This window comes from Schistocerca piceifrons, chromosome 3 (assembly GCF_021461385.2).
Source record: "Schistocerca piceifrons isolate TAMUIC-IGC-003096 chromosome 3, iqSchPice1.1, whole genome shotgun sequence".
In the NCBI taxonomy this organism is placed as follows: Eukaryota; Metazoa; Arthropoda; class Insecta; order Orthoptera; family Acrididae; genus Schistocerca; species Schistocerca piceifrons.
Genome location: NC_060140.1, coordinates 500,886,167 through 500,913,990, shown reverse-complemented (window position 1 = coordinate 500,913,990; position 27,824 = coordinate 500,886,167). Strand labels below are relative to the sequence as shown.

Genomic DNA, 27,824 nt, shown 5'->3' with positions numbered 1-27,824 from the left:
GGATTCCTTGAAGCTCCGCCTGGACATCAGGAATGGGATTACCTTGGCAAACTTTGTATGTGGTGTTGTCTGAAAGCTGACGCAGTCCCTCAGCCACATACTCCCGACGATCGAGTACCACGGTCGTGGAACCCTTGTCCGCCGGAAGAATGATGATGGACCGGTCAGCCTTCAGATCACGGATAGCCTGGGCTTCAGCAGTGGTGATGTTGGGAGTAGGATTAAGGTTTTTTAAGAAGGACTGAGAGGCAAGGCTGGAAGTCGGAAATTCCTGGAAGGTTTGGATAGGGTGATTTTGAGGAAGAGGAGGTGGGTCCCGCTGTGACGGAGGACGGAACTGTTCCAGGCAGGGTTCAATTTGGATAGTGTCTTGGGGAGTTGGATCATTAGGGGTAGGATTAGGATCATTTTTCTTCGTGGCAAAGTGATACTTCCAGCAGAGGATACGAGTGTAGGACAGTAAATCTTTGACGAGGGCTGTTTGGTTGAATCTGGGAGTGGGGCTGAAGGTGAGGCCTTTGGATAGGACAGAGGTTTCGGATTGGGAGAGAGGTTTGGAAGAAAGGTTAACTACTGAATTAGGGTATTGTGGTGCCAGATTGTGTTGCTTGGAATTTTGAGGTTTTGGAGGGAGTGGAGCTGGAAGTGGGAGACTGAGTAGATGGGAGAGACTGGGTTTGTGTGCAATGAGAGGTGGTTGAGGTTTGCTGGAAAGGTTGTGAAGGGTGAGTGAGTTGCCTTTCCGGAGGTGGGAAACCAGGAGATTGGATAGTTTTTTGAGGTGAAGGGTGGCATGCTGTTCTAATTTGCGGTTGGCCTGTAGGAGGATGCTCTGAATAGCCGGTGTGGATGTGGGAGAGGAAAGATTGAGGACTTTTATTAAGGATAGGAGTTGACGGGTGTGTTCATTGGCTGAGTTGATGTGTAGGTGAAGGATTAGGTGGGTGAGGGCAATGGATTGTTCAGTTTGGAACTGGTATAGGGACTGATGGAAAGAAGGGTTGCAGCCAGAGATGGGAACTTTAAGTGTGAGGCCTTTGGGGGTTATGCCAAATGTCAGACAAGCCTGAGAAAATAAAATACGCGAGCGTAATGTGGCTAGGGTGAAGGCATGTTTGCGGAGGGAATGTAAATAAAACTTAATGGGGTCGTTGTGAGGGTGACATGGTATTAGAAGGTGGAAAGTGTAACATGAGGTTGAAATGAAAATGAAAGATAAAAATATATGGGGAGAGATAAGGGTGAACTAGAAAGTAACTGGAGATCTGGTATGAAAAAAGGCGAAAGTGTTGGTTAAGTTGATCCTGTGGTGAACTTGGGTTGGTAGACAGCGATGTGCATGAAGGTTAGGTGGTTGTGTTGCCGCTAAAACACGTTAAAAGACGGAGAAATTCGGGAAAATTTCGAAAAAACGTGTAAATGTATTAAAAGGAGTGGTGTTGTGGTGAAAGATTACAAAAATGGGGCTAACAAATGTGAATAGTGACGTTAAAACCTGTGGGGAGCGGCTAAAAATGATCAGTGATGTGCGAAAAACGGAAGTGGAAATAAAGTAAAAGTTATTAGAACTAGCCGAAATGGTTGTTTAATACGTGAAAGCAGCTGTTATTGAACTAGAAACGGTGGATTTCATAGCAGCGGTAGTGTTGAAAGCGGAAAATAAAAATTATTTGGTTATGGTTTGGAAGTGGGTTACGTATTATTGAGTATATATAGGCGGGATAAAATTGTATTACGGTAAAAAGGGGAAGGTGAATACAAAGTGAGACTACTGGTAAAAACAGAAAGAGAAAATAAGACGACAGGAAAGATTTCGAAATGTAACAGCGACAATAACGAACGTAATTGTTGGGTTCAAATTAATGATATGGTTATAATAGAGGGAAACATTCCACGTAGGAAATATATATCTAAAAACAAAGATGATGTGACTTACCAAATGAAAGTGCTGGCAGGTCGACAGACACACAAACAACCACAAACATACACACAAAATTCAAGCTTTCGCAACAAACTGTTGCCTCATCAGGAAAGAGGGAAGGAGAGGGCAAGGCGAAAGGAAGTGGGTTTTAAGGGAGAGGGTAAGGAGTCATTCCAATCCCGGGAGTGGAAAGACTTACCTTAGGGGGAAAAAAGGACGGGTATACACTCGCACACACACACATATCCATCTACACATATACAGACACAAGCAGACATATTTAAAGACAAAGAGTTTGGGCAGAGATGTCAGTCGAGGCAGAAGTGCAGAGGCAAAGATGTTGTTGAATGACAGGTGAGGTATGAGTGGCGGCAACTTGAAATTAGCGGAGATTGAGGCCTGGTCTGACATTTGGCATAACCCCCAAAGGCCTCACACTTAAAGTTCCCATCTCTGGCTGCAACCCTTCTTTCCATCAGTCCCTATACCAGTTCCAAACTGAACAATCCATTGCCCTCACCCACCTAATCCTTCACCTACACATCAACTCAGCCAATGAACACACCCGTCAACTCCTATCCTTAATAAAAGTCCTCAATCTTTCCTCTCCCACATCCACACCGGCTATTCAGAGCATCCTCCTACAGGCCAACCGCAAATTAGAACAACATGCCACCCTTCACCTCAAAAAACTATCCAATCTCCTGGTTTCCCACCTCCGGAAAGGCAACTCACTCACCCTTCACAACCTTTCCAGCAAACCTCAACCACCTCTCATTGCACACAAACCCAGTCTCTCCCATCTACTCAGTCTCCCACTTCCAGCTCCACTCCCTCCAAAACCTCAAAATTCCAAGCAACACAATCTGGCACCACAACACCCTAATTCAGTAGTTAACCTTTCCTCCAAACCTCTCTCCCAATCCGAAACCTCTGTCCTATCCAAAGGCCTCACCTTCAGCCCCACTCCCAGATTCAACCAAACAGCCCTCGTCAAAGATTTACTGTCCTACACTCGTACTCTCTGCTGGAAGTATCACTTTGCCACGAAGAAAAATGATCCTAATCCTACCCCTAATGATCCAACTCCCCAAGACACTATCCAAATTGAACCCTGCCTGGAACAGTTCCGTCCTCCGTCACAGCGGGACCCACCTCCTCTTCCTCAAAATCACCCTCTCCAAACCTTCCAGGAATTTCTGACTTCCAGCCTTGCCTCTCAGTTCTTCTTAAAAAACCTTAATCCTACTCCCAACATCACCACTGCTGAAGCCCAGGCTATCTGTGATCTGAAGGCCGACCGGTCCATCATCATTCTTCCGGCGGACAAGGGTTCCACGACCGTAGTACTCGATCGTCGGGAGTATGTGGCTGAGGGACTGCGTCAGCTTTCAGACAACACCACATACAAAGTTTGCCAAGGTAATACCATTCCTGATGTCCAGGCGGAGCTTCAAGGAATCCTCAGAACCTTAGGCCCCCTACAAAACCTTTCACCTGACTCCATCAACCTCCTGACCCCACCGACACCCCGCACCCCTACCTTCTACCTTCATCCTAAAATTCACAAACCCAATCATCCCGGCCGCCACATTGTAGCTGGTTACCAAGCCCCCACAGAACGTATCTCTGCCTACGTAGATCAACACCTTCAACCCATTACGTGCAGTCTCCCATCCTTCATCAAAGACACCAACCACTTTCTCGAACGCCTGGAATCCTTACCCAATCCGTTACCCCCAGAAACCATCCTTGTAACCATTGATGCCATTTCCTTATACACAAATATCCCGCACGTCCAGGGCCTCGCTGCGATGGAGCACTTCCTTTCACGCCGATCACCTGCCACCCTACCTAAAACCTCTTTCCTCATTACCAGCCAGCTTCATCCTGACCCACAACTTCTTCACTTTTGAAGGCCAGACATACCAACAATTAAAGGGAACAGCCATGGGTACCAGGATGGCCCCTTCGTACGCCAACCTATTCATGGGTCGCTTAGAGGAAGCCTTCTTGGTTACCCAGGCCTGCCAACCCAAAGTTTGGTACAGATTTATTGATGACATCTTCATGATCTGGACTCACAGTGAGGAAGAACTCCAGAATTTCCTCTCCAACCTCAACTCCTTTGGTTTCATCAGATTCACCTGTTCGTACTCCAAATCCCATGCCACTTTCCTTGATGTTGACCTCCACCTGTCCAATGGCCAGCTTCACACGTCCGTCCACATCAAACCCACCAACAAGCAACAGTACCTCCATTACGACAGCTGCCACCCATTCCACATCAAACGGTCCCTTCCCTACAGCCTAGGTCTTCGTGGCAAACGAATCTGCTCCAGTCCGGAATCCCTGAAGCATTACACCAACAACCTGACAACAGCTTTCGCATCCCGCAACTACCCTCCCGACCTGGTACAGAAGCAAATAACCAGAGCCACTTCCTCATCCTCTCAAACCCAGAACCTCCCACAGAAGAACCACAAAAGTGCCCCACTTGTGACAGGATACTTTCCGGGACTGGATCAGACTCTGAATGTGGCTCTCCAGCAGGGATACGACTTCCTCAAATCCTGCCCTGAAATGAGATCCATCCTTCATGAAATCCTCCCCACTCCACCAAGAGTGTCTTTCCGCCGTCCACCTAACCTTCGTAACCTCTTAGTTCATCCCTATGAAATCCCCAAACCACCTTCCCTACCTTCTGGCTCCTACCCTTGTAACCGCCCCCGGTGTAAAACCTGTCCCATGCACCCTCCCACCACCACCTACTCCAGTCCTGTAACCCGGAAGGTGTACACGATCAAAGGCAGAGCCACGTGTGAAAGCACCCACGTGATATACCAACTGACCTGCCTACACTGTGATGCATTCTATGTGGGAATGACCAGCAACAAACTGTCCATTCGCATGAATGGACACAGGCAGACAGTGTTTGTTGGTAATGAGGATCACCCTGTGGTTAAACATGCCCTGGTGCACGGCCAGCACATCTTGGCACAGTGTTACACCGTCCGGGTTATCTGGATACTTCCCACTAACACCAACCTATCCGAACTCCGGAGATGGGATCTTGCTCTTCAATATATCCTCTCTTCCCGTTATCCACCAGGCCTCAATCTCCGCTAATTTCAAGTTGCCGCCACTCATACCTCACCTGTCATTCAACAACATCTTTGCCTCTGCACTTCTGCCTCGACTGACATCTCTGCCCAAACTCTTTGTCTTTAAATATGTCTGCTTGTGTCTGTATATGTGTGGATGGATATGTGTGTGTGTGCGAGTGTATACCCGTCCTTTTTTCCCCCTAAGGTAAGTCTTTCCGCTCCCGGGATTGGAATGACTCCTTACCCTCTCCCTTAAAACCCACTTCCTTTCGTCTTTCCCTCTCCTTCCCTCTTTCCTGATGAGGCAACAGTTTGTTGCGAAAGCTTGAATTTTGTGTGTATGTTTGTGGTTGTTTGTGTGTCTGTCGACCTGCCAGCACTTTCATTTGGTAAGTCACATCATCTTTGTTTTTAGATATATATTTCCTACGTGGAATGTTTCCCTCTATTATAACCATTTACATATATATATATATATATATATATATATATATATATATATATATATATATATATATATAAAAAAAAAGAAAGATGATGAAACTTACCAGACAAAAGCGCTGGCAGGTCGATAGACACACAAACAAACACAAACATACACACAAAATTCAATTTTGTGTGTATGTTTGTGTTTGTTTGTGTGTCTATCGACCTGCCAGCGCTTTTGTCTGGTAAGTTTCATCATCTTTCTTTTTAGATATATTTTTCCCACGTGGAATGTTTCTCTCTATTATATTCATATCATTAATTTGAAGCCAACAATCACGTTTATATATATATATATATATATATATATATATATATATATATATATATATATATATACACAGGGTGTTTCAAAAATGACAACAGTACATTTTCAGCCGGACAAACTTTCGAAATTACAGTAGTTACAATTTTCAACAACAGATGGCGCTGCAAGTGATGTGAAAGATATAGAAGACAACGCAGTCTGTGGGTGCGCCATTCTGTACGTCATCTTTCTGCTGTAAGCGTGTGCTGTTCACAACGTGCAAGTGTGCTGTAGACAACATGGTTTATTCCTTAGAACAGAGGATTTTTCTGGTGTTGGAATTCCACCGCCTAGAACACAGTGTTGTTGCAACAAGACGAAGTTTTCAACGGAGGTTTAATGTAACCAAAGGACCGAAAAGCGATACAATAAAGGATCTGTTTGAAAAATTTCAACGGACTGGGAACGTGACGGATGAACGTGCTGGAAAGGTAGGACGACCGCGTACGGCAACCACAGAGGGCAATGCGCAGCTAGTGCAGCAGGTGATCCAACAGTGGCCTCGGGTTTCCGTTCGCCGTGTTGCAGCTGCAGTCCAAATGACGCCAACGTCCACGTATCGTCTCATGCGCCAGAGTTTACACCTCTATCCATACAAAATTCAAACGCGGCAACTCCTCAGCACTGCTACCATTGCTGCATGAGAGACATTTGCTAACGATATAGTGCACAGGATTGATGATGGCGATATGCATGTGGGCAGCATTTGGTTTACTGACGAAGCTTATTTTTACCTGGACGGCTTCGTCAATAAACAGAACTGGCGCATATGGGGAACCGAAAAGCCCCATGTTGCAGTCCCATCGTCCCTGCATCCTCAAGAAGTACTGGTCTGGGCCGCCATTTCTTCCAAAGGAATCATTGGCCCATTTTTCAGATCCGAAACGATTACTGCATCACACTATCTGGACATTCTTCGTGAATTTGTGGCGGTACAAACTGCCTTAGACGACACTGCGAACACCTCGTGGTTTATGCAAGATGGTGCCCGGCCACATCGCACGGCCGACGTCTTTAATTTCCTGAATGAATATTTCGATGATCGTGTGATTGCTTTGGGCTATCCGAAACATACAGGAGGCGGCGTGGATTGGCCTCCCTATTTGCCAGACATGAACCCCTGTGACTTCTTTCTGTGGGGACACTTGAAAGACCAGGTGTACCGCCAGAATCCAGAAACAATTGAACAGCTGAAGCAGTATATCTCATCTGCATGTGAAGCCATTCCGCCAGACACGTTGTCAAAGGTTTCGGGTAATTTCATTCAGAGACTACGCCATATTATTGCTACGCATGGTGGATATGTGGAAAATATCGTACTATAGAGTTTCCCAGACCGCGGCGCCATCTGTTGTTGAAAATTGTAACTACTGTAATTTCGAAAGTTTGTCTGCCTGAAAATGTACTGTTGTCCCAAGCATATTGCAACAAACGGTGTATTTCTATCACTGCTCGTTTAGTTTTTGTTGCCGTTTCAAATATACCGGTCATTTTTGAAACACCATATATATATATATATTTTTTGCAATGTGGAAAAAAAAATTCTGGACAGTCTCCAAATACTGGTCTGCAGCTAAATAAATTGTTAAAAAACATTAGTCAGTAATAGACTACTGACTAAAGGCATAGGGTGCAATGAATCTTTTCTTCCCCCCAACCCAGCACCCCCCAGTTACCATTTCTTTCACTTCTGGCAATGATTTGTTAATGTGAAATAAACCATGTTAAATAAGAGAAATCATTTCTAAGATTGGAAGAAAGCAAGGGGCATGCCAGTGGCAACAGGATCATTCTGGTGACAGCAATATTCATTTATTACAGTACCTTCTGCTTTTACATGCAACCTCTGCATAGCACTATGAAGTGCATGATGGAGAGTACTTTCCATTGTACCACATACTTGGTGTCTCCCATACCATTCATGTATAGAGCACTGGAAGAATGGCTGCTTGAATGCCTCTGTGCCTGCTGTGTTTAATCTTCTCATTGCTGTACCTCCTGGAGTGATACATAGTGTGTTCTAGCCTGTTCACAAATTCTTCTCTGAATACTGATTCTGGAAATTCTGAAAGTTGGCTTTTAATAGATAACTGGCATGTATCTTCAAGTGCCTGCCAATTCAGGTTTTTCAGTATTTCTGTGGTGCGCTACCTCAAGTCGAACAAACATGTGACATCCATGTTGCTCTTCTTTGTGCATATTCAGCATCCCTTGTTAGTCCTATTTTACATGGATCACTTATGTGTAACACATGTTTGAAAACTTCAGGAACTCTTGAAACACTTTTCATACTTGAGAATGAAGTCTTTCATGACAGTATTGTTGTATAAACATTCTCAAACTTATTGCCATGTCAGTACAGGGTCAAAACTTGAGCTTTAGACAATTATCTCCACTGTCTTTGTCAGGAGCAACTGACTGTCTAAACTACTGCTATGGTGGCCTTATATAGTCCATAGAAGGCTTCTGATTGATCACTAATTAAGTAATGCTGTCGCATATGGTGTCAGCGTCCATGCTAGTGGTGCCACCACTCCCGTAGAAGCTTAAACATTGCAACGAATATTTCTGCTTCTTTTCTGCATCAAGATCTAGCTTCCATGCACCATCGCTATGACAATATACACAGTCATGGTTGAAGTTATTTCACATTCATATTTTCTACTGACTAGTTAATCACAGGATCCCAGTATTTATAAACCTGTGACAAAACTGTTCTCTCATTAAACAGTACTTTGAGGTTGTTTGTAAGGCTGTGCTCAGCAACTGCAGATTTCTCCAGTTACCGATTATTTTATGTGCTGTTGATGCTCTGCTCAGAGGTTGGAAACGGTACGAATGGACTGACAGGTGGAACTGTTTCTGCGCTCACAAAGGATGTTATAAATCCCAGGGATTCTGAGGCCAAGACTGTCATCTTCTTTATCTTCTTAGGAGGTCAGAAAATAGGTCTTATACCTCATCTTTTCTGAACTCTGCTTAATTTGCTGGATGTAGTGCCATAGAAAGGAAGGAATACAGTCGATGGTTCACCCCATGAATTCAACATTTTCACATTTCCTTTTCTTGGAGAATGCTGACTTCATATCATGTGAACCATAGCTGTTCATTCAGATCATGTACTTCAGATGATAAATTTTGGCCTCTTAGTGGCCACTCATCAGAAACTGTTTCATCTCTGCATCCCAGTATATAAGGAGTGTTCAGATAAAAAGGTATGGAACATCTTAACAACCAAACCAGTTGAAATTTGCATATGCTGCATTTGATAACACAATGAGACATCTTACGTCACAAATGTAGTGTCATCACCAATCCTTAAAATTTCCAAGCTTCTCCTCAGCAGCTAAGTTGATGCTCAGCATCTGTTTTTGATCCCAATGTCCAATACTCACTGATTTCCTTGAGCACAGAAAAATCATTAACAATGATGTGTACTGTGAGGCACTCTTTAACACATGCAAGTCCATCAAGAGCAAACAGCTTGAGCTGCTCATATAGGGAATGATTTTGCTCCACTATAATGCACTTCCATAGGTCTCCAAGATCACACAAAGTGGGAACAGCTTGAGTGTCTGCCCTACAGCCCTTCAACTTCCATTTCTTTGGTCTGCGAAAAAAATATCTCAAAGGGAAGCCATCCAAATTGGATGACAAACTAAAGGACATAGAGGAGGACTGGCTCCTATCACAGTGACAGGAATGGTAGGAACAGGGAATATTTTTGTTTGTGTAACACAGGGCTAGTTGTGCTCAGGCCTCTGGTGATTACTTTTGAATAAAGACTTCAATTATTCCCACAATGTTGTTTCATACCTTTTATTTTGTAAACCACTCAAATATAAAAATTATGTCTTCTGGACAAAAGCTCTGGGTACTAAGATATAGTTCATTTTGTATCAACTTGTGGTATACAAAGTGGTCAAGATGCCCATTCAATTTTCATTGGGCCAAAATATCTAAAAATGGCAGCCTTACTTCTTTGTGTGTCTCAAAAGTGAATTGGATGTTTGGGTGCTTGCTGTTCATGTGTTAAAGAAAGTGCCCGAGAGCTGCTGCACTGTGTGGCCACACCATAAACATGTTGTCAACATAAACAGTAAACTGAAGTTGAACAAAAAGGAACCAAATTTAATGCACATTCCTCAAAATGTTCCGTAAAACTGCTGGAGACAGTGGAGAACTGATAGCCATTCCACCCATCATACCATAAAATTTACTGCTATACAAGAGGCAGGTGGTCATCGTAACACATCGGAACAAGTTTATCATTTCAGGATGAAAATGCTCTGCCAACAGTTTCAATGTGTCCTCCACTGGAACGTTTGTAGATAGTGAGACAATATCCAGGCTGAGAAAAATGTCATCCTGGCCAACTCTGATCTGTTTGATTTTCCCAATGAAATATCTCAGCGTTTCCGATGTGATGTTTGGAACAGCCAGCTGTAAGTCATTAACTTAGATATGTGGCTAACCCATTAACTTAGATATGTGGCTAACCTGTAATTAGGACAACCAATAGCTAACAACCAGTCTCAATGGAATACCTTCCTTATGGACTTAAGATAGTCCATACAGCATGTGAGGTCGAGGAACTTGAGTTCAAATATTTTTCAGGATGTCCTCTGGTGGACAAGAATCCTTCAGAAGCTCTGCCATTTTTCTGCTGCATGACATAGTTCTGCTGCATGACAGAGTTGGGTATCGTTTTAGGCATCTGATGTGCTATCCTCCAACAGTGATGCCACTTTGCTGTGATATTCAGTAGAATTAAGAACAACCATAGCATTTCCCTTGTTAGCCGGAAGTACAATGAGATCTTCATCTCTCCACAATGCACAGAGCACCTTTCGTTTTGCTCAGCTGGTATCAGATTTGGGCGACTTGGCTGAGGCTAAAACACCACTGGTGGTAAGTTGTTTCTTTCTTCATTGTCCTGTGTGAGATGCCATACTGCCTGTCCAACTCTACTAGTGAAATCCACAGTAGGTACAGTGTGAGGTGCAGGGGAACAAAATTCATTCCTGTATTAAGTGCCGAAATGGCCCCTTCATCTATGTTTTTGTCTGGCATGTTGATAACAGTACTGTGAGTATACTGCAGAGATGTCTGTCAGTTCATTTGATGATCCAGGCTACCCGTGGATGCAACCACATAATGTTTAAGCTGCCCTTCTTATGACATTATGAATCTTAGCCAGTCAGCAACACACAGCCTCTCTCTTGCAAAAGGGCATGTATGAGGGGAAAGGGGGGGGGGGGGGAACCAGGTGCCTTTCCACTGTTAAGAGATTATAGTTGATATTCTATTCCATGATCATTTACCTCAGTATCCACAGTGAGGGAAAGGAGGAAATGTATTACAATTTTTGTGGCAAAATAACTTTGGGAAACCAGACACACATTTCGGGTTTCTCTCTATCGTTTTCCATTTCAGTACCAGCATGGTCACCAAGTGACTATATAGATAATTTTGACCCACTGTGATCACGACTATATACAAGCAAAACTTCTTATGTTTTTAGACAGAATGGTTGGTAAAAATTTACTTTCAAATTCACTGAACATGTCTCACATTGCTCTCCTCACATTCATTTTGGCTTCACTCAACTTTTGTATGTCAATGAGATTTTGACTTCACTTAAATCTGTGATGGAGCCCTCTTTGCTTTTGTAGCAAATTTTTATCATCACTTTTGAACCACAGTGGGCTTTTCCCAATCCAAGCACATTCTCATCACAAATAGGTCTAAGGCATATTGTACAGTGCTATTGAATTTTATTCATTTTTGCTCCTCATCTTTGTCCTCAGAGCCAGATAGTTGATATTGACTACTCAAGAGACTTTGGCATTTGTTTCCTGTCACTCTTGATATGGAAAAATGTTTTGTACCTTTCTCAGCATTCCTTGTAACACTTGTAACCATCGATGCTACAACAGCATTATGATCTGTGATGTCCTCCTCTGTGTTAAACAATTTTAAAAATTTGAGTTTGTTAATTAGTAGGAGCTCCCAAACACTGCCCTCATGAGTTTGTTTTCCAACCAGGCTGTAAGTAATTTTCAGAGATGACATTATGAACAATGTCACATGAATTTCTGTCCAGTTTCAAGAACTAATATTAAATGAGGAATCGAGGAATATACACTCCACTACAAATAACTCTCATAGGGACTGTAAAGCCAAGATTAAATAATTACAGTGGTCACAGAGCCATCTGAGCAGTCATTCTTCACATAATCCATATGGAATGGGAAGAAACACTAATACATGGTACACTAGGGAGCAAGTGCTGCCATGCAATTCACAGTGGTTTCCAGAGTATGGCTGTAAAAAAATGTAAATATTATTTTTGCAGAAAATAAGAGAAATAGGTGGGTCCTGAAGTAGTTTAACTTTTGCGAAAGTAAGAAAATGTCCACTGAGCCATATCCCCCCCAACACTGTGACGAAGCAAGCTGGGATATTTTTACTTCCCCTCTTGTTTTCCCATCTGCTTCCTTAAATTTGGTTTTTCAATTTTAACTAATTACCATTAACATACATGAGCATAATCTACATTTTCATATAAGAGAAAGGTTGGCCCTAAGTTTTAAAAGAATATAACACCACAACTAATTTTGTGCTTAGTTTTACGTATGTAATGGATTTTCTAATTTATTTTGACTATGCCTAGTTAGTATCTTTTGTTATAGGGCGAAGTCAGTAATTGTTTCGTAACTTAAATTCTGTTGCTGATGTATAAACAAATATAAGTTCTGTACTAATTATAAACATTTGGAAGATTGAATACTAGTAATCTGAAATTATCTATTTGGTTATTTTCAGAAAAATGTTAGCAAAGCCAGCCCTTAATTAATTCCAAAGTAATTAACAGTTTTGTCCAAAGTATTGTTTGTGTACTTATGTTTGTTAATTTCATGATTTAAACAAATAACTTGGCCTAACTCTTATAGTAGAAGAAACTGTTCAAAGATGGAATTTTTTGAAGTATGCAGTTAATCAAATGAGTTAAGTTTTAATTGTAATTTCTGTAAATTTAACTTTGAACAATGTGTAGTTTTGGCCCCTATTATTGTGAGGATATATAAGGGCCCAAATTTTGGTCACAAGACAGTCAGTCCATGGCCAAGTTTCACACGAGGAACCTGTGTTAGTTACAATGACAACAATGCACCAACTTAACAGTGAAATAAGTGTTACACCAATAGGCCGTGTGTAAAAACAATGACATTGTCTGTTTCCATACATACCTTCCTATTCTTCAAGAACTGTGAACTTCGGGGTTATGTTTTTTAATGCTCTTAGATGTTCAACAGTAAACTATTGTAGCAGTATGTGGATCTTTGCCTTTAACCTATTAATGAGGCTTATAGAAAGTTAAACAATAGTGCACTGGCTATACAAATGTGTATATAGGGGGGTTGCGAAAAGTGAAAGTAAAATACAGTGAAACACAAATGTGCATCTGTCGGCTACATTATTTACTGTTGTGTGTTGGAATCCACAACCTATTTTTCAGCCAATGTAGCAACGCAGTACATCAACACCGAGACACTCAGTGAAGAAACAAAATAGGCAAACAGCTACAACACCCAAGAGGAAAGTTGTAAGACAATCTTCTGTTATGAAAATTTTTATAGATCATCAGGATTTTTTTAATAATTAATGGTGCTCCTCTGATTCTGAAAGCCATCTTTGACATTAGCAAAATTTTATGATATCCCCATCAGCATTCAATATATGACTTGACAAGATGTTCAAAAGTCTTCACTGAGCATGATGGACAGTATCATCTGTTGTCGAAGGATCTTTACTGATCATTAATACAAGTATGACAATTTGTGTGCTCTGTTCAAGGAAATTTTGGTTTGAAATATCACTATCCATACTCTGGAGGAATTTCTGGTTGCTATCACTAATCATGGGATCTTAGCACAGCAAAATCCAAATTTGTGAGGTAACTAACGCGCATTCCGAGAGCAGGTTACTTATCTTTTGTTACTTTGATCTCATGATGAAAAAAATTGTATCATTGTAAGTCTCAGGTTGAGTTTTGTACAGATATTTTATTTTAATAAAGTGTTTTGAAATTTCAAATAAAACCTGTGGTTTTATATTTCAGTTAATGACTTCCATTTATTCATAAGTGGAGTAATACCAGTTCAGAGTAACAAAACATTGCACAATGAGTGGTGTAATGACGTCACACTTGTTTATAGGAGAGGATATACACCCACTCCGCATGACAGCAGTAAATGAAGTGCATCTGTGTTCAAAAATGGTGGACTTACTGGCAATCCGAATTTACTAGTTACATTTCCCTTAATTACATAGATGATAAGTAGACAGTAATGTATACAGTAAAAATAAACCAGATGTTAATCATTTTCATGAACAAATGCTATATTTCGGTAGTGGGTGTTGCTAATGGAATCACAATTTATAGTTTTTACACTTAACAACACAGGTAATTCGACCAAGGCAATTGTTTTGGAAATGCTAGCAAATTTACATTTTAAAGTTCACCTTTCTCTTGAGAAAGACTGTTTGAGTGTTGCTTAGTAAATTAAAAGTATAAAAATTTAAGCAGAATTTTAGTATTTACCACTCACAAATCACATGTGTTATGAAGTTGTGGATTAAGACTCAAATTAAATGTTTCATATTCTGATACAATCTCAAATCCAGCAATACTGGCAAGGAATAAAACATGTTCAGGATTTTCCATCACCTAAGGCTCCCAGTGGGCTACAAGTCTTGAAAATGCAATTACTTTTTAATAAATGAGTATATTTGTAAATTCATCAATTTACTTTTATTTAATATCCTGTAGTAGCTAAGATGGCTTTTTAATTCCTCACAAACACTGCAGGCATTATGAAGCTAAACTGAATGCTGTTGTTATTTAAACTGCTTTGCAATCTATTGGTTTTGGATTACGAGTCTCGACAGGTACAACAAAAGATTCACTCAATTGAAGCTTTCGGCCATTAAGGCCTTTGTCAGCAGTAAACACACACACACACACACACACACACACACACACACACACACACACACACACACACGTAAACGCAACTTGCACACACGTCTGCAGTCTCAGAGAGCTGAAACCACACTGCGAACAGCTGCACCAGTGCATGATGGGAGTGGCGACTGGGTGGGGGTAAGGAGGAGGCTGGAGGGGAGGGGGGAGGGATAATATGGTGGTTGTGGCGGACACTGAAGTGTTGCAGTTTAGACTGAGGGCAGGAGAGAAGGTGTGGAGGGGGGGGGGGGGGGGAGTAGATGAAAGGAGAGAAATAAACATACACTCCTGGAAATTGAAATAAGAACACCGTGAATTCATTGTCCCAGGAAGGGGAAACTTTATTGACACATTCCTGGGGTCAGATACATCACATGATCACACTGACAGAACCACAGGCACATAGACACAGGCAACAGAGCATGCACAATGTCGGCACTAGTACAGTGTATATCCACCTTTCGCAGCAATGCAGGCTGCTATTCTCCCATGGAGACGATCGTAGAGATGCTGGATGTAGTCCTGTGGAACGGCTTGCCATGCCATTTCCACCTGGCGCCTCAGTTGGACCAACGTTCGTGCTGGACGTGCAGACCGCGTGAGACGACGCTTCATCCAGTCCCAAACATGCTCAATGGGGGACAGATCCGGAGATCTTGCTGGCCAGGGTAGTTGACATACACCTTCTAGAGCACGTTGGGTGGCACGGGATACATGCGGACGTGCATTGTCCTGTTGGAACAGCAAGTTCCCTTGCCGGTCTAGGAATGGTAGAACGATGGGTTCGATGACGGTTTGGATGTACCGTGCACTATTCAGTGTCCCCTCGACGATCACCAGTGGTGTACGGCCAGTGTAGGAGATCGCTCCCCACACCATGATGCCGGGTGTTGGCCCTGTGTGCCTCGGTCGTATGCAGCCCTGATTGTGGCGCTCACCTGCACGGTGCCAAACACGCATACGACCATCATTGGCACCAAGGCAGAAGCGACTCTCATCGCTGAAGACGACACGTCTCCATTCGTCCCTCCATTCACGCCTGTCGCGACACCACTGGAGGTGGGCTGCACGATGTTGGGGCGTGAGCGGAAGACGGCCTAACGGTGTGCGGGACCGTAGCCCAGCTTCATGGAGACGGTTGCGAATGGTCCTCGCTGATACCCCAGGAGCAACAGTGTCCCTAATTTGCTGGGAAGTGGCGGTGTGGTCCCCTACGGCACTGCGTAGGATCCTACGGTCTTGGCATGCATCCGTGCGTCGCTGCGGTCCGGTCCCAGGTCGACGGGCACGTGCACCTTCCGCCGACCACTGGCGACAACATCGATGTACTGTGGAGACCTCACGCCCCACGTGTTGAGCAATTCGGCGGTACGTCCACCCGGCCTCCCGCATGCCCACTATACGCCCTCGCTCAAAGTCCGTCAACTGCACATACGGTTCACGTCCACGCTGTCGTGGCATGCTACCAGTGTTAAAGACTGCGATGGAGCTCCGTATGCCACGGCAAACTGGCTGACACTGACGGCGGCGGTGCACAAATGCTGCGCAGCTAACGCCATTCGACGGCCAACACCGCGGTTCCTGGTGTGTCCGCTGTGCCGTGCGTGTGATCATTGCTTGTACAGCCCTCTCGCAGTGTCCGGAGCAAGTATGGTGGGTCTGACACACCGGTGTCAATGTGCTCTTTTTTCCATTTCCAGGAGTGTAAATTAAAAGATTGGGTGTGGTAGTGAACTGACAGCTATGTAGTGCTGGAATGGGAACCTACTAACCACCAGCAATACTTCCACTTTGACAGCTGACACCCATTCCATACCAAGAAGTCCCTTCATTACAGCCTAGCCACCCGTGGTCGTCGCATCTGCAGTGACAAACAGTCCCTCTCAAAATATACCGAGGGTCTCACTGAAGCCTTCACTGACCGTAATTATCCTCTCATCCTTGTACAAAAACAAATCTCCCATGCCTTATCTTTCCAATCTCCCACCACCTCCTACCCCTGTAATAGACCTAGATGCAAGACCTGTCCCATACATCCTCCTACCACCACCTACTCCAGTCCGGTCACTAACATCGCCTATCCCATCAAAGGCAGGGCTACCTGTGAAACCAGTCATGTGATTTACAAGCTAAGCTGCAACCTCTGTGCTGCATTCTATGTAGGCATGGCAACCAACAAGCTGTCTGTCCACATGAACGGCCACCGACAAACTGTGGCCAAAAAACAAGTGGACCACCCTGTTGCTGAACACGCTGCCAAACATGATATCCCTCATCTCAATGACTGTTTCACAGCCTGTGCCTTATGGATTCTTCCCACCAACACCAGCTTTTCTGAATTGCGCTGTTGGGAACTTTCCCTGCATTACATCCTACGTTCCCGTAACCCTCCTGGCCTCAACCTTCGTTGGTCGCTGTCCTCACCCATCCAACCCCCTCCCTGTTCCCATTCCAGTACTACACAGCTGTCATTTCACCACCACGCCCAGTCTTTTAATTTATTTTTATTTCTCTCCTTTCATCTACTCCCCCCCCCCCCCCCTCCACACGTTCTCTCCTGCCCTCCGTTTCAACTGCAACACTTCAATGTCCGCCACTCCCACCATATTATCCCTCCCCCTCCCCTCCAGCCTCCTTACCCCCACCCAGTCGCCACTCCCCTCATGCACTGGTGCTGCTGTTCGCAGTATGGTTTCAGCTCTCTGAGACTGCAGACATGTGTGCAAGTTGCATTTACTTGAGTGTGTGTGTGTGTGTGTGTGTGTGTGTGTGTGTATGTGTGTCTACTGCTGACAAAGGCCTTAATGGCTGAATGCTTTAATTGTGTGAATCTTTTGGTTGAGCCTGTCACCACTCAGCATCTCCACTATATGGTGAGTAGCAACTTTCCTTCTCTGGTATTGTTACATTCCTTCCTGGATTTTCCATTGTTTGGTTTTGGATTATCGTGTTTCAAACGTGATTGTAGTTATGGCATTTCATCAAACTTTGTTCTCTTGGCTAATCATAAGAGTATAAGATGAATATTGTGGACATGAATAAGTATAGGTATTTTAGATAGCACTTCAAACTTTGAAATTTCAATTACAATCATATTTGTTGAAAAGAGTGTAAAACAAGTGAAGATTGTGGCACCCAGCAACATGTGATGCAAAATTTGATACCTTACTAGTCGAAAGCTTTATTTGTGACAGTCTTTTGTTGTGCCAGTCTTTTGTTGTGCCAATCTGTGACTCAGAATCTACTATATATGGTGACTAGCAACTTTCCTTTTCATAATATTGTTATAAGTAACAAGAGGACGCTTAAGGTGCTCCATTGTTGTCATTAAACAAGACACTTCAATCTTAATTTAAACAGCCAGGAATTGATTGTTTGATCTAATTAAAATTGACAAAAAATGTAGCATCCCAATTATTATTGGTGGATAGATCTACTGCAACATATATCTGAATTGCGTTAATGCCACACCAAAGGGAAAAAAAGAGAAAAGACATTCTAATGTTGCATATTTCTCAGATAGAACAATAATTATTGGATAACAAAGACTGGTATAACATCAGTGTGTTAGACTTTTACAAGACTTTGCTTTTACATAGACACAACCAAAAGAAATAGTATTTTACTGTTGATTCAATGGTGGTGACGTAATCAAGCAAACATTTCAAATGAAATAATATTAGTAGCTGCTACGTGGCAGTCCACAAGCAGGAATATCATTTGACATCATTTCTGTTACGTCCCTTCAGGGTTATTTCATTAGACACAAGAGTTCACTCTTGTGCCTTTATCAAAAGATAAGTTTTATAACCCCCTTGTATGGTGAAGACAGTGTCCATTAGTGTAACCTGGCTTACAGTATTCGACTACATGCTACTTCAATTGTTATGAAAAACTTCAGAAAGGTACAGGAAATACTAGTCACTTAACTATGGTAATTTATTACATATTACTCTTGGTAAGGGAATTATACGACTGAACTATTCTGGCTGCATTTGGGTGTGGCTTTATGAAACAAATACTATCATTAGAGTTTCTCCATGGCATGGTATCCACCTCATTAATTAGTTACAGATCTGATCAAGTTTATGCTAGGTAATTAAAGATCATATAATATCATATTGTTAAAACCTGGATTACTTCATCAATGCTCGAGATCAAATTTAACCTGTCTGTCCCCATATTCAGGCAAAGTACATGGGAAACCTGTGCTGAAAACTGGGAAAGGGCCTTCTGATTTTAACATAATTCATGATTATAAGCATTATGGATCATGGTGTACAGGACATGCATGCCACATAATATTAGGATTCTACTTTAGGTATAATTGATAATGAATTTAAGGCCCTTGTAAACCAGTATAAGTTTATGGTTTTTACATAAAGTGTGTGTTTCAAATAAGATTAGTAAAAGTACAGAGAGTTCTGTCAATATAGCATCCAATTAATCATGAATTGTATCCATGAACAGTGAACATACACCTGCCATTCAACATTTTTGTCTGAGGACAAATAACTAAATTCAATAGAGCCCACTAAATTATAATAATTTTTATAAACACAGCATTTGGCCGCATAATGTGTGTGTATCGTGTATTGTGTGTATTAAACTGGCGACCTAGAAATGACAGAGAGGCTTTGTCCTGCCATAGCCCTCAGTGGTTCACAACACCATTACAACCCACAGCAGTCCACCCACCTCACCGCCGCTCCACACTGAACCCAGGGTTATTGTGTGGTTCAGCCCCCAGTGGAACCCCTGCCCTCTGGGAATGTCTCATACCAGGCAAGTGTAACCCCAAATGTTTGCGTGGTAGAGTAATTGTGGTGTACACGTTCATGGAGACAGTCTGCATTAAGCAGTAGGAAAACTTCTTTTTTATCCTAGAAGAGATACGTACAGGTTTTAACTTTGTTTGTTTCACGTTTCACAATAATTCGTCCACATATGGAAAGGAGAATCACATGTTAGTTGTATTGTACAATTGGTTTGAGAATTTTGGATGATAGCTGATGATGTATGGTCTTCTGTATTCAGGTGAGAGGAGCTGGACCCTAGGCAGGAAAGAAGTGTTGGTCATCAACACAGGACCTATTGTACAAGGATAGGGATCTGGATAGCCAGGTCGATGAAGTAATAGAAGGTCATGGGCAGGCCTCAGGATTGGTTGGTTTCATTTGAAGGAGACGTCAGGCAGCTGAAAACATTTGTATGTTTATGTCAATAACATATTACATAAAACTTAGATTAGGTGTTTCTGAAATAAAAATCTTATTAACAAATAAATAAAATTTATGTAAGTATGTAAACAAATTATTAATTATACCTGTTTCTCCCCTCTTTCTTTTAATTTTTGTCTTTGCAGGTCTCTTCATTGCCTATTGACCACATATTTTCTATATTGATTTAAATTATTTTCTGTTACCCACGACCTGTACTTTATCTCACAGGTGAGACTTATTAATGCCCACTACCTGCATCTGATGAGTATCATTGTTGGGCTGAGTTTCAAAATTGGCACTGCACAGTTTAAGTCAATAATACACTCCTGGAAATGGAAAAAAGAACACATTGACACCGGTGTGTCAGACCCACCATACTTGCTCCGGACACTGCGAGAGGGCTGTACAAGCAATGATCACACGCACGGCACAGCGGACACACCAGGAACCGCGGTGTTGGCCGTAGAATGGCGCTAGCTGCGCAGCATTTCTGCACCGCCGTCGTCAGTGTCAGCCAGTTTGCCGTGGCATACGGAGCTCCATCGCAGTCTTTAACACTGGTAGCATGCCGCGACAGCGTGGACGTGAACCGCATGTGCAGTTGACGGACTTTGAGCGAGGGCGTATAGTGGGCATGTGGGAGGCCGGGTGGACGTACTGCCGAATTGCTCAACACGTGGGGCGTGAGGTCTCCACAGTACATCGATGTTGTCGCCAGTGGTCGGCGGAAGGTGCACGTGCCCGTCGACCTGGGACCGGACCGCAGCGACGCACGGATGCACGCCAAGACCGTAGGATCCTACGCAGTGCCGTAGGGGACCGCACCGCCACTTCCCAGCAAATTAGGGACACTGTTGCTCCTGGGGTATCGGCGAGGACCATTTGCAACCGTCTCCATGAAGCTGGGCTACGGTCCCGCACACCGTTAGGCCGTCTTCCGCTCACGCCCCAACATCGTGCAGCCCGCCTCCAGTGGTGTCGCGACAGGCGTGAATGGAGGGACGAATGGAGACGTGTCGTCTTCAGCGATGAGAGTCGCCTCTGCCTTGGTGCCAATGATGGTCGTATGCGTGTTTGGCGCCGTGCAGGTGAGCGCCACAATCAGGACTGCGTACGACCGAGGCACACAGGGCCAACACCCGGCATCATGGTGTGGGGAGTGATCTCCTACACTGGCCGTACACCACTGGTGATCGTCGAGGGGACACTGAATAGTGCACGGTACATCCAAACCGTCATCGAACCCATCGTTCTACCATTCCTAGACCGGCAAGGGAACTTGCTGTTCCAACAGGACAATGCACGTCCGCATGAATCCCGTGCCACCCAACGTGCTCTAGAAGGTGTAAGTCAACTACCCTGGCCAGCAAGATCTCCGGATCTGTCCCCCATTGAGCATGTTTGGGACTGGATGAAGCGTCGTCTCACGCGGTCTGCACGTCCAGCACGAACGCTGGTCCAACTGAGGTGCCAGGTGGAAATGGCATGGCAAGCCGTTCCACAGGACTACATCCAGCATCTCTATGATCGTCTCCATGGGAGAATAGCAGCCTGCATTGCTGCGAAAGGTGGATATACACTGTACTAGTGCCGACATTGTGCATGCTCTGTTGCCTGTGTCTATGTGCCTGTGGTTCTGTCAGTGTGATCATGTGATGTATCTGACCCCAAGAATGTGTCAATAAAGTTTCCCCTTCCTGGGACAATGAATTCACGGTGTTCTTATTTCAATTTCCAGGAGTGTAGTTGTGTGCCTGGCCTGTTGTTCACGTCAACAGTCAGATACATCACAGAGAGTATTGTAGCTTACAGCAAGTGTGGATACAGAGGCCATTTATTGTTTTCTCACGATGATGTTACGTGTGCTTCTTAGGTAAAACATTTAATCAAACTTGTCTGAAGTTGAGCTCTCTCATTGGATTATGGATATGAATACACCTTAGTCCAAACTTGAATAAGGTGAGTGAGAAACCAAAGCTTATTTATTTATGTACTAGACTTACTGTCCATGTCTACACTTGCTGGCATGACTCGAAGGAGGGTCTTAACTGTTCACTTTGCAAAGCTTAAACACAAGCACTTCTACATATAGATTTTAGCATCACAGTCTTTCATTTCACAGGCGTTTTAATATTGTCTCCATTGGCAGTAGTTTCTTATGACACAAGGTATAACCAAAGTGTTTGCATTATATTTACACGTTCCATGGGAAACAAGAACTCTAGTCCACAATGATCCGTATATTTATAAGAGCGTGACATTTTGGCCAGAAATTTATAGGCATGCACACCATCATGAATGTGTTATATTTTACTACAAGAAATGTGTTAGCAGTTGCGAATATGGACAGCCATCAGTTGTATAATGGAATATAGACAATAAAAATTTGAGCCAGGACTCGAACCCAGATTTCCCACTTACAGTGAGCAATAGCCTTATCATTTGGCTATCTGAGCCAGACCAAAACATCCATACGTCATCAACCATTTGTCTACAATCTGTACTCGTAGATCCATTATGTATATTCCCGTACAGAGGCGACATTTTACATGAAATGTATACATGTATTTCATAATGGCTATAGTCGCTGCAGTGCCTGTTCCTCCGGACATGCATGCATATGCGTTTGAAGGAAAACTGCATCGCAATTCGGAATAACACAGGCACTGCAGTATTGTATTATTATATTGTAGTGTAACAGGGCACCTTATCAAATACCTGCTCCACTAATAATATTTGTACCAGATAAAGATGATTGTGGTAGCTGAAACCAGTCTGTGTTGGCACAAAGGGTGCATGAGTGGTAGCAACGAGGGCAACGGCGAGTTATCAGCAGATGAGTGCAGCTCACTTGCTACAAGAGGATATAGTTATGTTTTGTCACTCTGAGTTGGTGGTGTCATGGACAGCTTGGAGTAGGAGGGCCACCGACAATGTCAACGAGGACCAAAGACAAATGAATCACTTTTTTGAACTAAAATGATGGAACTTTGATGTGTAGCCTATGGGTCACATGTATAATATTTTGTCAAAGAGTTACATTATTTCAAGTTATAATGAAGGAGATCTGTCATTGTGAGAGAGGAAGAATTTAAAATATGGAGAAGTGAAACTCAAGAGTTCAAAGTTTATTTCATGGCTTTAAATAATCATTGTGATCTCATACTTCAGCATTTCCCTGCAAAGGATCGAAGTCCAGAAGAAGAGAAAGTTCCTACATGGCATTGGGATAGAGTAACTGGACCACCAGAACAACTCATAAAGTGACCATACATAAACAGAAATAATGTAAAGGTGAATGAAAGACCCGACATGGCGAAATGTACCAAGTGCAAGCAGCAACCGAAGTATGATACTATTTGGATTTATAATATCAGACAACCAACCAACGCTCCCTCCCCCTCTCTCTCTCTCTCTCTCTCTCTCTGTAATACACATGCATTAGGATACAAGAAGGAGATTTCATTAAGCAACAAAGAAAAACCATATGCTAAAGAATGAATGAAATAAACATTTCCTAGCTACAAACTAGTACCAGTTACACAGCACATTGTTCAAAGTACAGATAGGTCTAATATCACTTCCCTAGGTATATTGTCACAAACATCAACTTGGAAATTGTTCCTCCACTACAGTCCTAAGTCATCATACATACACTGTCGGAAGGGGGTGGGGGTGGGAATAGGCACAGTACGCCTAGAAAGCTGATGTTTGATTTTGATCAGTGACGGCGTATGCCAACTGGGGGATAGCAGACACACCGATAATCGTTCCAGCACCATCCGCCAACAAATAGCTTAGGGGCATACCTGCAGGAGTGCTCTGTGTCTACCTTTTAAAAGGGAATACACAGACAACAGACTGGGTGTGATGCAAATATGTGAAGCAAGCAGGCAACAACGCCGTGGAGAAGCATTTGTGCTTCCTACAGTCAACTGAGTGAGTTTGAAGCAGACCAAACTGTGTGTGACCTTCCAAGTGTTGGGATGGTCCTTTTGGAGAATTGCCACACAAGTTAGATGTGCTGTATCAGTTGTGCAACGATGCTATTGTCAGTGGTGACATGAGCATTCTCGCACCAGTAGACAAGGTTCTGAATTTCCATGCAGCACAGGCCCCTGCCAAGATCATTGTACTGTAAGGGTACCAGAGGCAGATCTTACTGCTACCACAGCACAGATAAGAAGGCTTGGGAGTCCAGATGTGTCAGCATGAACTGTTGTAAACCAGATATTAGCAGTGGGACCACAGGCATGCACACCTCTAGCCCATTCCGTTCACACCACAGCATCAACATGCACAGCTCGACTGGTGCCGTCATTGGAAGACGGAATGGTGTGCCGTGGTCTTCAGTTGTGCAAGCGGATTCTGCCTGCAGGCAAGTGATAATGGTTTGTGCGTATGATGTAGACCTGGTGAGTGCTGTCTCATAGAGGGCACTCTTCCAACACACACTCACCCCACCCCAGGTCTTATGGTCTGGGATGTGTTATCACAACGCTCATTCACTTTTGCTGTTTTTGGAAGGGATACTAACCAGTGCTTTGTACATGCAGAATGTTGTCAGACCTATTCTTTTGCTGCTCTTGCATCAGGAAAGTGATGAGTTGTTCCAACAGGATAATGCTTGCCTACACAATGTCCACGAAACTCAACTTGTCCTGCAAGACATCCAACAACTACCCTGGCCAGCACGATCTCTGGACTTGTCTCCAGTCGAGCATGTATGGGACGAGTCACTTACTTGTGTGATTCATCAACCATAACTCTTACAGAACTTCGTGAACAGGTCAAGCAGGTTTAGCATAATGTATCCCAGTACAGTATTCGCCATCTATACAACCAACTGGATGCCAGAGTCAGTGCCTGCATTACTGTCCTTGGAAGCTACAACATGTGCTAATATGGGTGTTTCACCATGGTTCAGTACCTGCTACCTCAGAACTGCTTGTGCTATTGATCAGTAAATGTAATCATTTCATATATGCCATATGCAATGTTGCAACAATAAATCTTGAATGGACTGGAAACCTCTAAAAGCGTGTACAACTTTTTTTTTTTTCCCCCGGCATTGTATATGCCCTGTCATTGCTATGCACCATTCATGATTTTGCTTGTCACACCAAGATGGTGGGTGTTGCCTTAAATGAATAATGTACTTATTTTTTTCTGTTGGTGTATATACAACATGAAGAATCTTTTAGTTCCTTTTGTGCCAGGTATGTCCACGTGACAGTAGAAATATTCCTTTTACTGTAAGTCAATTGTTGCTCATGTAGCATAGCTATTATATTATGTACACTATATATGGTTAGTCTCTTGTCTTCACTGCATTGACATCTAAGTGAATATCGGTCACTACTATATTGTTAGTTAGTTAGTTTCATGTTCCATGAATCATTTTGCACGATAAATTGCAATGACGATTACAGGAACAGAAATTCTTCTATGGAATAGGAAGAAATGTCACAGAGACACTTTTACAGTTTGTTTTCAAATTTTACTTTGCCATCTGTCAGGCATTTTATATCACTGGATAAGTGCTCAAAAACTTTAGTTACAGCATTGTGCACACCTTTTTGTGCTAAAGACAACCTTAATGTGGAGTAATGAATGTCATTGTTCCTTCTAATATTGTGATTATGTACATCATTGTTACTTTTGAACTTTAGTGGATTATTTACAGCAAACTTCATGGGGGAAGAAATATACTGTGAAGGAGTAGTCAGAATGCTCAACTCCCTAAACAGATGTCTACAATATGATCATAGTTGAGCACCACAAATTATTGTTACAGCAAGTTTTTGAGCAATTAAGACTTTCTTTCCTAAAGATGACTTACCCCAGAACATAATTCCATAAAACGTTATTAAATAAAAATATGCAAGAATGTCAACTTTCCAATTTTCTCCTCGCAAGATTTGCAATGATTCTAACTGTAACTGTGGCTGAACATCATTATTTTGGGAGTTCCAAAATGTGCTTTTACAAGTTTAAATTCACATAAGTATTGACACCTAAGAATTTTGAAGTTTCCAGCCTATTTATTGTTTTCTCACCTTGTGTTACTCTTATCAATGGTGTATTACCTCTACATGTGCAGAAGTAAATATGTCGGATCTTATTAAAACTGAGGGTGAAACCATTCACAGAAAACCAGTCGATGACTTCTTGAGAACCCCACACGATTTATCCCATCAGAATTATGTCCCTGGACTATATTGGTTGAATTATGAAGTACAACTTTCTGCATTCTTTTGGTTAGATATGACATTATCCATTGGTTGGCTGTATCATCTGTCCCATAAAATGTTTATCTAGGAGAATACTGTGATTTGTACAGTCAAATGCCTTAGATAGGATGTATTCTTAAAACCTATATGAAAGTTAACTTCGTAAAATATTCCGTCTTTGACATGATGTGTTAGCACTCATTTGTGCTTTTCTAAATGAACACACAAATATGTCATTAATCTGCATATATCACCAACTATTTTCTTCGTAATGTTACTAATGTCCATAATTCAATGAACTAGTGATAATTATTGCCACAGAGGGAGTTATCAATAGCACTTTATGTAGTTTTTAATGGCACTCACCTATTCCTGCTTGAAATATTTTGAAAAGTAATGTACACTTCACTCTATGTACTCACTCACAACTTCTATGCGCTTAAATACAGACACAATATACTTGCAGAGGGTTAGCTAGTTACTCACTGACATTGATTCACAGCTTAACTGTGTTTGCGTCTGTCATTTGACAGCAGACAAGTTCTATTTCTAGATATCCCTTGATCTCTATACTAAACAACTATGGAATATACATGCTCTGTATTAGATCTACAATATGTACATGAGTGCAGGTTGTATTAAGTACTGCACCTTACTCATACCCTTGTATTTTTCACATAGATCATGTAATTTAATTTTTGTCAATGCTTATAAGACAACTAACTTATGTATAACTCAGGTTGTATGTATTTACACAAACCTGTATATGAGAAACAAAATTACTGTATGCCTCTTGCTAGGAGCACAAGATGGATTAAGACCTATGACAAAATGTTTCGTGAGGCATTACTTCCATGCAGTACTCAAAATCTCTGCAAATACATCTATATACTTTAATGATAAATTGACTAGTTCAGCTTGTTGCTGCAATTTAAGATACTTGGATTCTGACACTTTATTCCTAATATGTATTCATTAGAGTTCATACCTATGCGACGAGACTGCTGACATGCAACACTTTTTTGTTTAATAAATTTTACCTTTACACCTTGACAGTACTTATTATGCCTGGATTTTTTCCCCAATAAATTTATAGGAATATTCTTTTCATCAATACACATTCACCATTAGGAAATTCTAATTTGACATCCCTCTCTTGTAAAAATTCATTGCAAGGAAGCAATTTATGATCAAACCTTCTACAATTAGGAATGTGTATCTAATAACACTATTCCTTCGGATTATTGCCAGCTGTGTTTGAACTTCAACACTGCATGACCCAGTACCAATCATTAATTCTATTGAATAAGTTATTGGGCATCACAATGGCAGTACATTTCAGATGTGTTATGACCCGTGGCTCTACCCTTCATTCGATCCCTGCAAAACCCTACATTTCAGCAGGATAATGCACGACCGCATGTTGTAGGTCCTATACGGGCCTTTCTGGATAGAGAAAATGTTCGACTATTGCCCTGACCAGCACATTCTCCAGATCTCTCACCAATTGAAAACGT

General features: G+C 42.4%; 1 protein-coding gene across 5 annotated transcripts in view; it reads left to right on the top strand.

The window, feature by feature from the left end:
* Window positions 1–20,155, top strand: part of LOC124787724 (ubiquitin-conjugating enzyme E2 W) — a 143,004-nt gene extending 122,849 nt beyond the window's left edge. For all 5 annotated transcript variants that reach the window (XM_047254571.1, XM_047254573.1, XM_047254572.1 and 2 more), the window contains one exon: window positions 19,890–20,155. In XM_047254571.1, the coding sequence (XP_047110527.1) occupies window positions 19,890–19,960 (71 nt within the window). In that variant the 3' untranslated portion in view covers window positions 19,961–20,155. The remainder of the gene's footprint in view (window positions 1–19,889) is intronic.
* The last annotated feature ends 7,669 nt before the right edge of the window (window positions 20,156–27,824 follow it).